This window comes from Cheilinus undulatus, linkage group 12, assembly GCF_018320785.1.
Source record: "Cheilinus undulatus linkage group 12, ASM1832078v1, whole genome shotgun sequence".
In the NCBI taxonomy this organism is placed as follows: domain Eukaryota; kingdom Metazoa; phylum Chordata; class Actinopteri; order Labriformes; family Labridae; genus Cheilinus; species Cheilinus undulatus.
Window position 1 is genome coordinate 17,770,083 of NC_054876.1, and position 13,713 is coordinate 17,783,795.

Here is a 13,713-nt window from a genome sequence, read left to right on the forward strand (position 1 = left end):
ATGGAATAAACGTAGGTAGAGAAGACAGAATGGATATAGACACATCTAAGGCAAAGAGCCGTCTAATATGTAAGACCAGCTGCAGGAACCCCGTATAAATGAATGAAAATGGTCCACAAATCACCTGGTCATCAAATACTTATCAAATCACAATATATCCCAAGAAAACTACATAAACTGGTACCTCCATACACTGCACTGATGCCACTGAATTAAAGTAAAACTGAAACTCAATTGAATGAGCAAACAAATATTTTATGTTACACCAGTAGCCTAACTACATTACAAATTTTTTTTTTTTTGAAAGTACAGATTCCATCGTTGTGTATAAATTCATGCTATTGTGATGGGCTCACCTCGATCAGTAGTCAGGCCCACCCCATTGGTCAGAACAGAGAGGCTGGGGTTGTTAAGGATGCTAGAGCTGGCCAGGTCCACCTTTGACGCCTGCAGTCGAAACTTCTCCAACTCCTGGGACAGCAAGCCGAACTGTTCGCTCTGACTGCGGCATTTCTCCTCCAGCTCTCGCACCTTTGACTGCACGTGTCATTACAGACAAGGAAAATTAGCACATATTAACAACACACATAAAGTAGAAAAAGAAAATCCTCTTTCAGTCTCTACTGAATAGAATTTAGATTCATTTGTGTTACATTTGTAGGCAAATACACTTAAATGAATGTTTTACTGTTTCAAATCAGTCATATTGAGGAATTTAACTAAGATGCATACTACTATAAAAGTTCATCATTAGCATTAGCAGATATGAACATTTCTGCTATTGGCTGTGGATGGCTGTATTTCTGAGTAAGTTTGAGTTTTAGGCAGAACCAACAGCGCTGCATCAGCTTCAGTCTTTATCCTTTTTCATCCTCATTCCTTAAACTTTAAATCGTGTCTTAAGGACTAAGGTTTATGGTTTATTTGGCTTGTGAGCCTTTTATTTCTGTTGAGGCGTACAGCTCAACCAAAGTATCTAAATCAGTTTAACCTTTTCAAGCACTATTTCAGTGGTCAAAGCAGAGCGAAAGGTGCACAGGTGGAAAGGTTCAGTAAAATGCAGCAGTATGAGGCAAGTTTTTAGCCTTTTGGGGGAATGTGTCTTAGATGTAAAGTTAAGAGTAATTAGAAGTGATTCTGCACTAGGATTGGGCAGTATTCACTTTTTAATAACATCATACTCTCCTCAAATTTTATCGGGGTATACGGTATTACCATATTACTGTCCATTCCTAGTCTGCACAAGACCAACTACAAAAAGATTGAAAGGAAATACTTAAGCATAAATTCAAAAAAAATGTAACCAGGATTCATTCAGTAGATCTTGAAGGATATCAAATCATAGCTCAAATACTGCTACACCAACATCGTCAACCAGTTTAGTTTAATTAAAAACTCATACTATTTCCCAACATCTCTACACATATTAGATGATTGAAATTTGTTTATTCTTTGAGGGAAATGTTGTCACCATTAATGTTTAATTTTAAAAATACCTTTTATTTTGAAATCCTGCATTTTTACTTTATCCTCACCATTTTTAAAAAGAGTACTCACAGTTTTTTTCCCCTGTATGATCAAAACAATAAAATCCTTTCCTGGAAAGCTTACCATTCACTTCTGAGCTGTTTTTGTCACCTATTATTAACCCATATTTCTACATTATGTAATACAATTGTTATAATACCTATAATGCATTTATATTCACCTTCAGCCAATATGTTTGCACTTTCCACTGCTGCATGAAATGAACAATAATAAGAGCTTTTGAAGCTGCCCACACAGTTTGAGACCGTGTGACCCACTGCTCTGTGTTTGATAATGTTCTTATCATATATGGGTATGCTCCAGTATAAGGGCCCTTGATGAATCAGCGGTGTCATGCAGAAACCTCAACACCTACACAGCCACTTGAGGTCTGATCTGATAGCAATGGCTTACATACATCTAAACAATAAATCGGGAAATAAAGAGTTGCACTTTACTGTTAGGTTTCTGCAAGCAAGGCGAGATAGATTAATTGTTATAAGCTTTAAACACAAAAGAATCCAACCATCAAAGAAAAGAAAAATGGAGGGAAATAAAGACGGGTAGTTTGATGGGAAACGAGTACAAACCAGTGAAAAGGGAGGCAGAGGTTATAAAACTTTACAGTGTGTTGTACTTCTGTCTAACACTGCGATCACTAAAACAAAGCCACTAAACAGCAGAGACACTACAGAGGTTTCTCTGAGTAACACTTAGTTGCTAAATGTGGCTTATTTCACTTCAGGTTGCGGTAGGAGTTTCCTGGCAGGCTGATCTGACAAAAGCTTCTGCACGAAACTGTGTGAACAACATTTCCTGTCAGCTCTCACCTCTGCAGAGGCGAGTCTGCAGTCTGACAGTGTGTATCTACACTGATCTGAAATGAAAACTCATTTACAAATAGAAACCAGACTCAGAGATGAGTTTGGTGAACAGAAATGGAAACATCCTTTATAAAGGGTTGTCTCAATACTACATCATTAAAACAGACCCAAAAAATCAAACAATGTCCAAACATGTTATGATACCATGGCTATAAAGGTGAAGGTACTGGCCACAGAATGTGGGGCAATTATATGCTTTCAACTACCAAAAAAAAAGAAAAAAGAAGAAAAAGAGAAAAAACCTTCAACACCTGTGGAAAAAAAATCTGGCAAATAAATTCTCTGTTTGTCTGCTAGTTGGACAGCACACTTTCTCTTGTGGTAGCTTTTGGTTTTAAATATGACTGGAGATCTGACATTTTTTTCTAGAGGTTTGGTACTTTTACAATACTATAAACCATTGAAATAATGGAGATTGTATCATTTTAAAACAGGTGGCATTGAAATGTATAAAAAATGCACCAAAGGGCACTGGTTTAGCTTAGTTGGTGGAGCAGGTGCCCAAATACAGAGGCTGTAGTCCTCGATGCACTGGTTGCAGAATCGATTCCTGGTCTCAGTACTGTTTGGTGCATGTTTTGTCATTCTATCTCTCCATATTTCCTGTTTCTCTGCAGCTATCTTATCAGAATAAAGGCAAAAAAGCCCACAAAATAATCTTTAAAATAAAATGCTTTATCGTTCTAATAACTGCTCATTAAAGCTGAAGCCACACCTTATCTGACAACCTAAACAGATCAATACAACGGGCTTCTGTGGTCACAGTAGTATTATTGTAAGACTGTTTTGTTACTGTCCTGCAGGCCTGTTACTCTTGCTTAACAACAAAGTACTTGTCCAGAACTAATGTGTAAGAACTGGGTTTGGTGGTTCTATCTATGGGAGCTAGGAGAGGATTTCTTGGCAGGATTGTAAACAGGAGGTCCAGCAGGCTAAAGGTTAACAGTACCTGCATGCAGTCCAGTGTACTCTGGTTAGCAAAAGGGTAACACAAAGAACAAAAACAAGAAAACCAAAGTAAACACATGCATGTGAAATAGTTAATCTGGGAGGAAAGAAAGTTAAGTTAAACAGAAACACAGCAATTTGAATAAAGTTTGGTCATCGGTGTCACTGGATTGAGCCCTGGTATCCTGCAGCCAACGCCTGCCTTTACAGTGAATGCAGTTTTTATTTTTATCTTTCACAAGCTGTTTTGAACAGATTATGAAAGTGCAGTGTGGACAGTGTGTTGACTGAGCACCAAAGCTCAGGTTCCCAGAAAGGAAAGAAAAAAACTTTCTCCTTTGTTTAAATAGACAGAAAGCGAGAGAAGCAAAGCAAGAGGAAGGAAACAAGCATTCTTTAGAAACAGGAGCAACTATACTCTACCAGCTCCCTCTGCAACACAAGCTGAGTCAACTCCTAAAATAAAATACAGACTTCATTTAGGGACAGACCTGTTACAAATTACACAATGTGAAAAAAATCAGCCACAGCAAGTATAAAGTCATCAAGTATGGATGATGAAACATTTGAGGTTTCCTTCTTTTCTTGCTCAGCAGCCAATCAGGGAGAAGAAGAACTCAACGACCGTCTGGGTTCATTTTGAATTCAAAGTGTGGAGCGCTCACACTGAGAACAAGTCTGAACGTTACACGACAGCAGAGACGCCATCTGTTCAAACGGTTTTCGAGGCCCATGAGTGCTTCAGAAAGTATTTTCTGGCAGGTGTTTGGATAAGAATAAAGAGCCCTTTGTTCTGTTTGACTATACTGATGCAGAAGTATCAGTGAGACACTTCTGTCTCCTAAGAACAGGAAAATAAAATAATTTATATATTTTTTGCTTGGTGTTAAGGAGATAAGAAGCACGGTTTTCTATAATGAGAGGCACTTTATCTCATCAGACAGGAAGTTAATGACACCTTAAACACAGAGGCAGTCTGACAAACACCCCTCCTCTCTCTGATGTTTGGGCTGATTGAATTTAGTTAATCTCTTTAATGTGACTCAAACCAAACTGGTACCTTTGATTTATGTTTTGATAAGCTATACATTCCTGAAAGCATCTCAGGCGTTTACTGTAATGTAGGTAAAAGTAATCAATAAAATATTAAACTTTTTATTTGGTGATTTATTAGTATTCACAGTGTTTTGATGCACACTCACCTCAAGCATCTGAACCACTCCCTCATGCTCCCGCTTGGCAAATAACTGAGCCTGGTGATTAAAAAGACATTTAAGTCAGTATAACATTGACTCTTTATTCAAAAGAGTTCAATTTTTGTGCAAGAAGCTCAGTTAAATTAATAAAAAGCCATATTGGTGCTGAAAGGTTGCCTCCTTGTGGACAAAACCTTAAATACCCTTATATTAGTTATAAAACAGCCCAAGGGACTTGATTTCAGCAAGAAAGAAAATGATCTACTATCAATTAGAAGAGGTGATTACCCGCTGTAAGCGTTTGATCTCATCCTGCTTGAACTTAAGGATAGCCAGTGCCTGCTCATGTTCCAATTCCAGCTGCTGCCTTCGCTCGGCGACCTCACGCATATGCTGTTCAAAAAGAAGATGTGTTTTTAAAGTGGCAACCCAAAAACAACACAGGGACAGTTAACATACTGCATAGAGTGTTCGACACAAGCAGCACCTTTAGGACCTGCTCTAGGTTCTCCAGTTTGGCACGGAGTCTCTGGTTCTCCTCGAGAACTGAATTGTGTTGAGCGGTCACTTCAGAGAGATCTTCCCTCAGCTCCTCATTCTCAGCCCGAGTCTGAAACATGACAGCAGGGTCACTTAATTCATTTATTTAAAATAAAAATGTCATGTTTTACACACATTTTGGAATTTATTCATCATTAGGGTGCAACAGCACACAAGTCAAAGTTTGGTTGAAACCTTTGGTTTTGGGCTCACAGTTTGATACGAGTTCATTAAAACAGATAAAGCTGCAAAAAGTCCTAAATGCTTAGCTCTAATGATCTCCAATTTATCCTAAATTATAGTTTGTTCTCTCTAGTGTCATTTAGAACTAACTGCAATAGCTGCTACAGCTTGTGGTGTATTTAACATTAAACAAAAGAGAGGAAAACAGAACTAAATGATTCAGGAATGATTCAGAACAAATACAACCTTGCAAAGCAGATGGATTGGCCAGATTCCATGTATGTCTTCAGGCAAATCCATCTTGCAAAGCTCCAGTCTGAAACAACTGTGTCAAGTCTGAACATGGCTATGACCACCAATCACTTGCCATTTGAGGAAAACAAGGCAGAAAGCTTTTCATGATGGAAAGATGTTTTAGCTCTTCTCCTTGACCTGCTTCAGCATTAGTATACACAACAGCTCACACGGTGTAGCGATTAGCTCAGATTTAAGGCCGGCTCAGACTACACGATTCTTTTGGTTGTTCACAATGGCACCATATCAGACTATGCGACCAAAATCTTGTACCGTCTTGGCCGACAGCCTGGCCACACTACAAGAGTGGCCTGGACCGCTCAGCGTATGTTGACATCACCACTGTCTCCGCAACTGAGTGTGAGTTCACAGGTTGTCGGGGGGGGGGCAAAGAGTGTCACTCACTCTGCAACAGAAGTGCTCTGAGTGATTGTAGCGGTCTTCTGCTCATTTAAAGGAAAACAAGAAATAACTGTGGATTGGATTATGGATAATAGGTATGGCTGTATCAAGAGGAGGACAATATGGACTGGCTCTCCTTCAGATAGAACTTAAGGTATTCATGTGATAACATAAATAAAATAAATAAAATGTACACATTAGTTTTAGGGGATAAAAGTGGTAAATCTAGTAAATGATGATGCAAAGATAAGGAGCAAATGTTCTCCTGTTTTTAGACGTCAGGATTCATGTCCTTAATGTCAGGTGAGGGTGTCAGGTTGTCAGTTTTAAGAAATGGGTGTTGAAAAATTTTGACATGCTTGTCTTGTAGAATTGTGGTCATGACGAATCGTAAGGACTATTGGACACGTTGTTTATTTTGTCACACTACAAGACCGTTTGTCGTACCCAACTCTCAAAAATCGGGCCTGAGTTTTGGCGATGAGCTGCGACGTTGCAGTCGGGCTTAAATCTGGCTGAATTCGTGTAGTCTGAGCCAGCCTTTAGTTAAAAGGTAGCAACAGTGTTATTAGAAATGGGCCAAATTTCTTTATCAAAATGAGAGAAAAGAGCCACAATGAAAGCTTCTCTTAGCAGGGAGGATATTTTTGCACTTGATCCAACTGGTCTCGGCATTAGTTCCCCCCCCACAAGCTTCACTGTTGAAAACTACAGTACCTGCTTGCCAAGCTCAGGTTACAATCGGAGCTGTGAATGCTGACTACCTCATTTTAATTTGTCATTCTCTGATTGGCCCAATGAATGGCTATATGAAACAGTCCATCTGGCATGTCAGGTTAGGATGAATACAGATACATCCCTACATACACTGATAATTCATACACTGTGTTCCGTAACTCTTTCCGTAACCACTTACCTTTCTAAAGTTTTTTCCAGTAAAAAAAAAAACACTTTCTTATGCAGCTGAACAAACAGTAGGAGCTCACCTGGTCGAGCAGCAGTGCCTTCCTCCTGAGGAGATCCGCCTCCTCCTTCAGATGCTCATTTTTGCTTCGCTCATCCTCAAGCTGGCTCTCCTGTAACAAACCATACAGTAACATTCAGGAAAAGTTTATGAAATCCACCCCAGAGCTAGGGTGGTGATGCTTAAACCAGACTGGAGAACCACCAGAGAGTATCGCTTACCAAATCAAGACATCTCCTCTGTCGCTTCTTTACTTCATGCTCGAGGTTTTCACATTCTTTTCTCTTTTTGCTCAGCTCACTTTCCTAGAAGGAAAGAAAACAACAAGAAGTGTGTTTAGTCCTCATTTTTATTTATCATATGACTCAATGACTAGATCTTGTTCTCATCAAGATTTACACTGAACAAACTATGTTATTAATTCTATCATAGAAGTAGGATAGACTGTATAATAGCAGAATGAGAATCTTAACCAATATGAACTATGACAACTGATTTACATTTTGCAATGCAGAGCATGCTGGCTTTGGTCCCATACTGACCTTCGACATCATAGCAATGAGGTATTGCAAAGCTTAGCATCCTTTAATTATTCTAAATGCAGCTTACATGCAGGAGCAGCATTGGAGAAATCAGCTTATTTCAGCACAGCCTCTGGGCCTCAATCAAGTATTACCACTGTGACTGTGTGGGGGAGGCTACAGGACAGACAGGCTAATTGTAGACCACCAGCAGCTGACTGGAAGAGAGACAGAACTCTTTCCAGTGATGACACAGCAAGACAATAACTATAATTAAACTGCAATCTGTGGGCTGATTTGTTTGTCATCTACAGCTCTAAAGACCTGGAAAATGAGTTCTGAGAATTTATGGTATTCTGTTGTTCTGTTACAGTCATTACTCTGAAGCTAAACTAAAGAGACTGCTGCACTGATTGGAACTTCATTAAATCACAGCTGTTTCACAATATAAGAGGAAACATTTAACAGAGTTTTTGATGAGTTGTAGATCTAACTTCTTTTAAAATAATTTTATAGAGTATCACCACAAGTTAACTGTTTTATGTCAACCTTACAACAGTTTCTTTGTCTATATCACAAACTAGGCAGCTTTCTGGGCTCGAATCAGGGTCAATAACATAAAATGCCAGGTCTACATGGTTTAGTATCCCTGGAGTCTTAAAGAAAACAAATCCACATAATGCCAATATGCAGAAATGCTAACAACACAACATAACACATAGGCACTCTGTATAAATGTTTTGTTTTGTTTTGTTTTTTTGGCAATGATAAATGAGCATTAGTTAGCGTTCTCAGAGTTACTAATTAGCATTTAGCATAAAGTGAAACTCAAGTTTTAAGAAATGGCATTAAGTTCACAGGCACTGATACGCTGATCAGTCTACGATTGTAAATGTAAAAATGTTAACCTGATAATTGCTTAAAGTTGCAGAACATAATATTTATTAGCACTTAGAGAAATAAAGAAATAGAGCATATTTATAGGTATGTTTGAATTAATGTTTAATCACTAAAATGCATAAAATCATTTATTTGTTACTGACTTAAAATAGTTCTTCTATTCATGCATGAGGAGGATCCCCCTCCACAGACTCTGCCATTTTGCACCATCATGTTTCAACTGTACCACAGGTAAGGCCTAATAAAGTGTAGTTCAGACCAAAGATGTGCAACACAACACGATCATTTTAGAACATTGCTGGTGACGGTCACACTGAACCAAGCCAACGCAGCTCAAATCAAGCCATCTGATGATGCTTCCTGCAATCAAGTCGCAGACAGCTGGTTGCAGAGTAGTGCAAGCAGCTATATTTGAAATGGAAGTCTTACTTTGAAGGGCTAGAAATGCAGATATAAAAATGCAAATTTTAGTTGAAAGCAAAATTTTTCATCACGCTGAAATGATGACATCTTTTTTTAACTATTTACACAGATATTTCAGCCTTTAGCCTTCAGCAAAAGTCACTAATACATGAGAAATTCAAGGCTGTAGAAGCTGTACTGGTCCATGGAAAAGTACTTTTTCTCAGGAGATCTTAGTTATAACAATACTAAGCTACCAAAATATCTCTTATGTTTTTATGTGCAGTGAATTTTCTGCCATGCTAAGATGTTGATGACAAGGGAATTAGTAGTGAGCAGGAATCATATAGCCATTAGTTCCAAATTATTATCAATATGATAAACATGCACTTACCCTGCGTTTTTATTATATTGATAATGGGCTCATGTGCAGTACTGTCCTTCATGTAGAGACAAAGGCCTATTTATTGCACAGTGACTTTAGAAGTGAGCATTGCAAGCAAGAATCTTGTTGCTAAATGTTGTTACTGTTGCCAGTTTTACACCCTGTGCTTCTAATCAACTGACAGATCAACTGATAACTTGTTCTAACATTTATACAAAACAATAGATGACAATAAAGACATAACTTCTGAACAACACAGAAGTGATCCCCAACAGCATTTCGAGCCCTCACAATCAGTACAGGTACAGGTCTGAAAAGAACTAGAATGAAGCTTATACTTATTCTATCCTACTCCTTATCGACGTTTCAGAAATTACAACCCAAATAAGAAAATGTGATAAAGCTAAATGAAAGTTATGTCAGTACAGTTTATTTACTAAGCATTTACTGCATAGCACTGCCAGAAATATCAAGTGCAGGCAGATTTAGTCTGTGAGGAAACTCAGTGGTTTCTTATCAGATATGCTCTAGTTTACTGTAACTCGTTTGAATCTTCCAAGATATCAAACTATCTAAGATCTAGGGCTGAACAATTTGGGAAAATAATCTAGATGTAATTTTTCCCCCAACATTGAGATTGTTATTTAATATGCAATTATTTCAAGTTCCCCATCTTGTGTATCTTCCAACAAACACAAGCAATAAATCATTCTATATTATAACTAACAAAATATAAGATATATTAAATCACGGCTGAACAATTAAAAAAAATCGAATTGTCAAATAGTAAATTTAATATGAATCACTGAATTGAAGGGAATTATTTTTATGTCAATCTTATTTTGATCAAGAAAAACATACAAAAAAGAAGAAGGTAGATTTTTCTGTAAACTATTCTTTAAAAATGACACTTGAGTCATTGCATGATGTGTAGAACATAACATCTCAGCTGCAAGAAAAAAAAAAGAAAAGAAAAAAAGTTTTCCACTGGTATTTTTAAACACATTTCAGGTTAAAGAAATATTGAACTAGGCCATATTGCAGTTTCATCTTAATTTGGATAAACTCACCAGTTCTACAAAGATTCTGTTTTTCTTATTTTTCTCCAATGACTCCATCATGCTCTAAGAAACATGGTTTGAATATCTATAATGTTAAGATGTGATTATTTAAACAGACAAAAGATTTAAAAAACATGCAAACATTGTTTTTGTAACCATGTCCCTTTTTAAAAATAAAAAATACAAAGCTAAAAAAACCTCTATGTTTGGACAAACCATGTACTTGATCCTAAATGTAATTATAAACAACAGAAAATAACTTATGTAAATCATACAGTAGCTCATTACAATTTTGCAGCTTCAGTTAGGATCTTGGTAAACAAAGCAAGCTGTGATTACAGAAAATATGCAATTTAGGAAACTGTTAGGAAAACTGGAATGTATAGTAGCACATTACTTTTAAGATTCACAGCTGTAGAGTTTCATGTTCATCAAAAATCCTCAAAAGATAAAGTAAAGCACCCATCAATAAAACTACATTACCAGCTTTTTCCATACACTACCCATGAGCACTGAGGGAGGATGAGAAAAGACCTCAAAGGACACAGAATGAAAACGTGCATGCAGATTGAAAGGAGGAGACATGCCGATGTTGCAAATGTAATGGATGTAATGTATAATGTCAGTGCTCTAAAAACAACAAAACAACATCATTTAATGTCTTCAATCTCCACTTTTCATCCCTGCTCAGAGGGAGTATGGTCTATTTAAGCCATGAGACCCTCTTGTAGAATCAGCGAGGGCAATACACTCTCCTGTTTCCAAGGGACGAGATCAAAATAATCCCAGCATTACATAACAAATCTGACCATAGTTTTTCCTTCAGCAGCAGTCAGCTAGCCGGGGCAGGGCAGCACTGAATTAGAGCTTCAGTTTCACATCAAAATGTAAAGTGGAGACCATTTCTAGCTACAAACATTTATGCACAACATGTATTGCAACATATTGCTCTTAACTGGTGTGAAGGAAACTCGTAAAGGATTGTTTAAAGGAAATGACTGATTTGAGAGTTGAGCCAGTTCCATAAAACAAACCCTGCTCAACAATCAAAAAACCTCAATGTCCAAATCCTTTTCTTTGTCCTAGCAGTTTTAAACTGGACTGAAATTCAAACAGAAAAATGGAAGTATGGCATGCTAACACTACTTAAAAATGTGATTTAATGAGGCTTGAATCTTGCTCCAAATGAGTGTCAGTATAAGATATAGCTGAGTAATGGCACACTCTCTCACCAGAAACTGTAGGCGCTGCTCCTCTGTGTGCTCCTCCTGATGGGAGGGGGTCGGGCTGAGGCCCGGTTGGGGCGTCACTTGCTGCCCCGACTCCTCCTCCTCTCCGGGAGTCTTCTCACACCTGGATGGAGCTTCATCTAACACCACACACGGGGTCTCTCCTGCAACCTGATGGGGACAAATATCCAGTGAGTCAGGAAAGGAGAGTGAATGTATGATTGTTATACCGCACAGTGACACTGAACATCACACCCCCCACTGTGAGAAAGATTAACGACAAGCCTCCTTCCCAGTGGTCCAGCTATAATCAATGAATAATCCAGGGGGAATCCCTTCAGCAACACATTAGCAGGAATCATCCTCCTTTTTTCTAATTAGGTTAAAGTGTAAAGACCTGAATATTCCACAGTGGGTTAGTTTTCTTTATTAGCGACTGCTGTGCATTTATAAGTTCTAAAAATGGTTTGATCTGTCTACCTTAGACCTAGGTGGGGGGCAGGCTGACATTGGTTAAGGGTTAAGAGTTGGGAATCAGTATCTAATTTTAGAGCAAACCTACTTATGCTCAGAGTAAAACTGTGCTAGTGTAGCCAAGGCCATGACCCAATAACAGGATCAAGGGTGCTCTGCCACGTGCAGCAAAAGGTATCTCTCCTCAACCTTTTATTGATTGTTTAGTCACTGAAAGGTATGGTACCGTTGAAAACAACAATTCCTTTGGGGGCCATAAAATAGTGATAAACCCATTATAACAGAACAAAACAAAATAAGTAAAAGGGATGCAAAAACAAAGAATAATGTGTTTCACAAGTTTTTATATTTCAATCAACTAACCACTGAATCTGGACAGTTAAAAGCGATAAACCACATTCTAATTGCATATTTTAAATTAAAATACTTTGTATTTGTAAACACAAACTTTAAATCCACATCAACAATTCAATTCTTACTAGTATCTTGATTTGGGAATCAAATGAATACAAAGGGATTCATTCCATGATGGCTATTAGATTTATTATTTAAATGAGTGAGTGATGCACTGCTACACCAGAGTGTTCTGAAACCATGACTTAGAAGCAGAAGTCTATTTTAAAGTGTTTTTGCTGTGAAACACAATAATTAACTCCATTATGCATTAAGAAGCTTGCAGAAGTGCATGCACAAAATGACTCAGTGAGGTCCACAAATCCCCAGTTCATGCAACAGCCTTTACACTTTTCCATTTTATTTGCTTTCTCTGTGCAAGTAACCCAGTTTAGGTTAGCAAGTAGGCTAAGATAGTTCCTCAACAGATTCTTCCTTTTAATGCTTTTACTTTTTATTTTTACTGTTTTAAACTAACAGAACTTTTAGTTTGGATAAAAACCTACTTTCATTTTGAAAGAAACTTCCCATAGGTTAAAAGTTACAAGATCAGCAAAACTGCAAAAAAGAACTTAATAAGGATAGAAGGGTTAAAAAAAATGCTAAAGAGAAGAGTAAAACAGTTAAACATTTGATATCACAACATGCAAATAACTTCAGTCCACTGAGCTGTCTACAAGCACAAGTGAAATGAGACGTTGAGTCATGAGGAAGTGTCCTTATTTTTCCATCACTCTAAGAGCAGGACACTTCGGCCCTGGTCTATTATAATAGACCAGGGCCGAAGTGTCCTGGTCTATTATAATAGACCACAAGAGAGAGTACAGTCTAGACCTGCCCTCTTTGTTAAATGTCTCGAGATAACTTTGGTGATGAACTGGTTCTATACAAACAAAGGATAACTGATTGATTGATATGGTGAGTAGCATTCAGCTGCAGCCCCACTATGAAAGCTTAACTACAGTGCACCTAAAAGGACAAATAACATGCAATTAATTTGATTTTTTAAATTTCCCTACAGATTTGTTAACAGCCCTAACTATTTTCTCAGATCTTATAAATCAATGGCAACTCCAAAATATCTGGGTGTGGATCATTAATTATTAATTAATAAATAGTGAAACCATGATTTAATAAGTGTGAAAATAAAATCCATTATCACATGATAGCTTACGGTATTAATCAATGATAAAACATGCATAGCTGTGTTTTAAAAAAGTTATTAATGAGGGGAGAATGCTTTATGGAAAGTGAATTTAGCATTAAATATTTGAAATAATGAAGTGATGCTTTATAGTAAACAGTTCTTACAGGGGTTACCAAAAGACTCTTATATCACCTCCCTAATAGCAATGTGGGAGTTGTCAGTAGATTGTGATATCTAACAATAAAAAAAACATTGGAATTAAA

General features: G+C 37.5%; 1 protein-coding gene across 7 annotated transcripts in view; it reads right to left on the reverse strand.

The window, feature by feature from the left end:
* Positions 1-13,713, reverse strand: part of LOC121518468 (peripheral-type benzodiazepine receptor-associated protein 1) — a 112,846-nt gene that overhangs the window by 42,250 nt on the left and 56,883 nt on the right. For 6 of the 7 annotated variants that reach the window (XM_041800789.1, XM_041800790.1, XM_041800788.1 and 3 more), the window contains 8 exons: positions 11,440-11,607; positions 7,160-7,243; positions 6,961-7,050; positions 5,043-5,165; positions 4,844-4,948; positions 4,562-4,612; positions 3,783-3,815; positions 357-537 (listed from right to left, as the gene is read on the reverse strand). In XM_041800789.1, coding sequence (XP_041656723.1) covers positions 357-537; positions 3,783-3,815; positions 4,562-4,612; positions 4,844-4,948; positions 5,043-5,165; positions 6,961-7,050; positions 7,160-7,243; positions 11,440-11,607 — 835 coding nt within the window. The remainder of the gene's footprint in view (positions 1-356; positions 538-3,782; positions 3,816-4,561; positions 4,613-4,843; positions 4,949-5,042; positions 5,166-6,960; positions 7,051-7,159; positions 7,244-11,439; positions 11,608-13,713) is intronic. The other variant, XM_041800787.1, reaches the window with a different exon arrangement.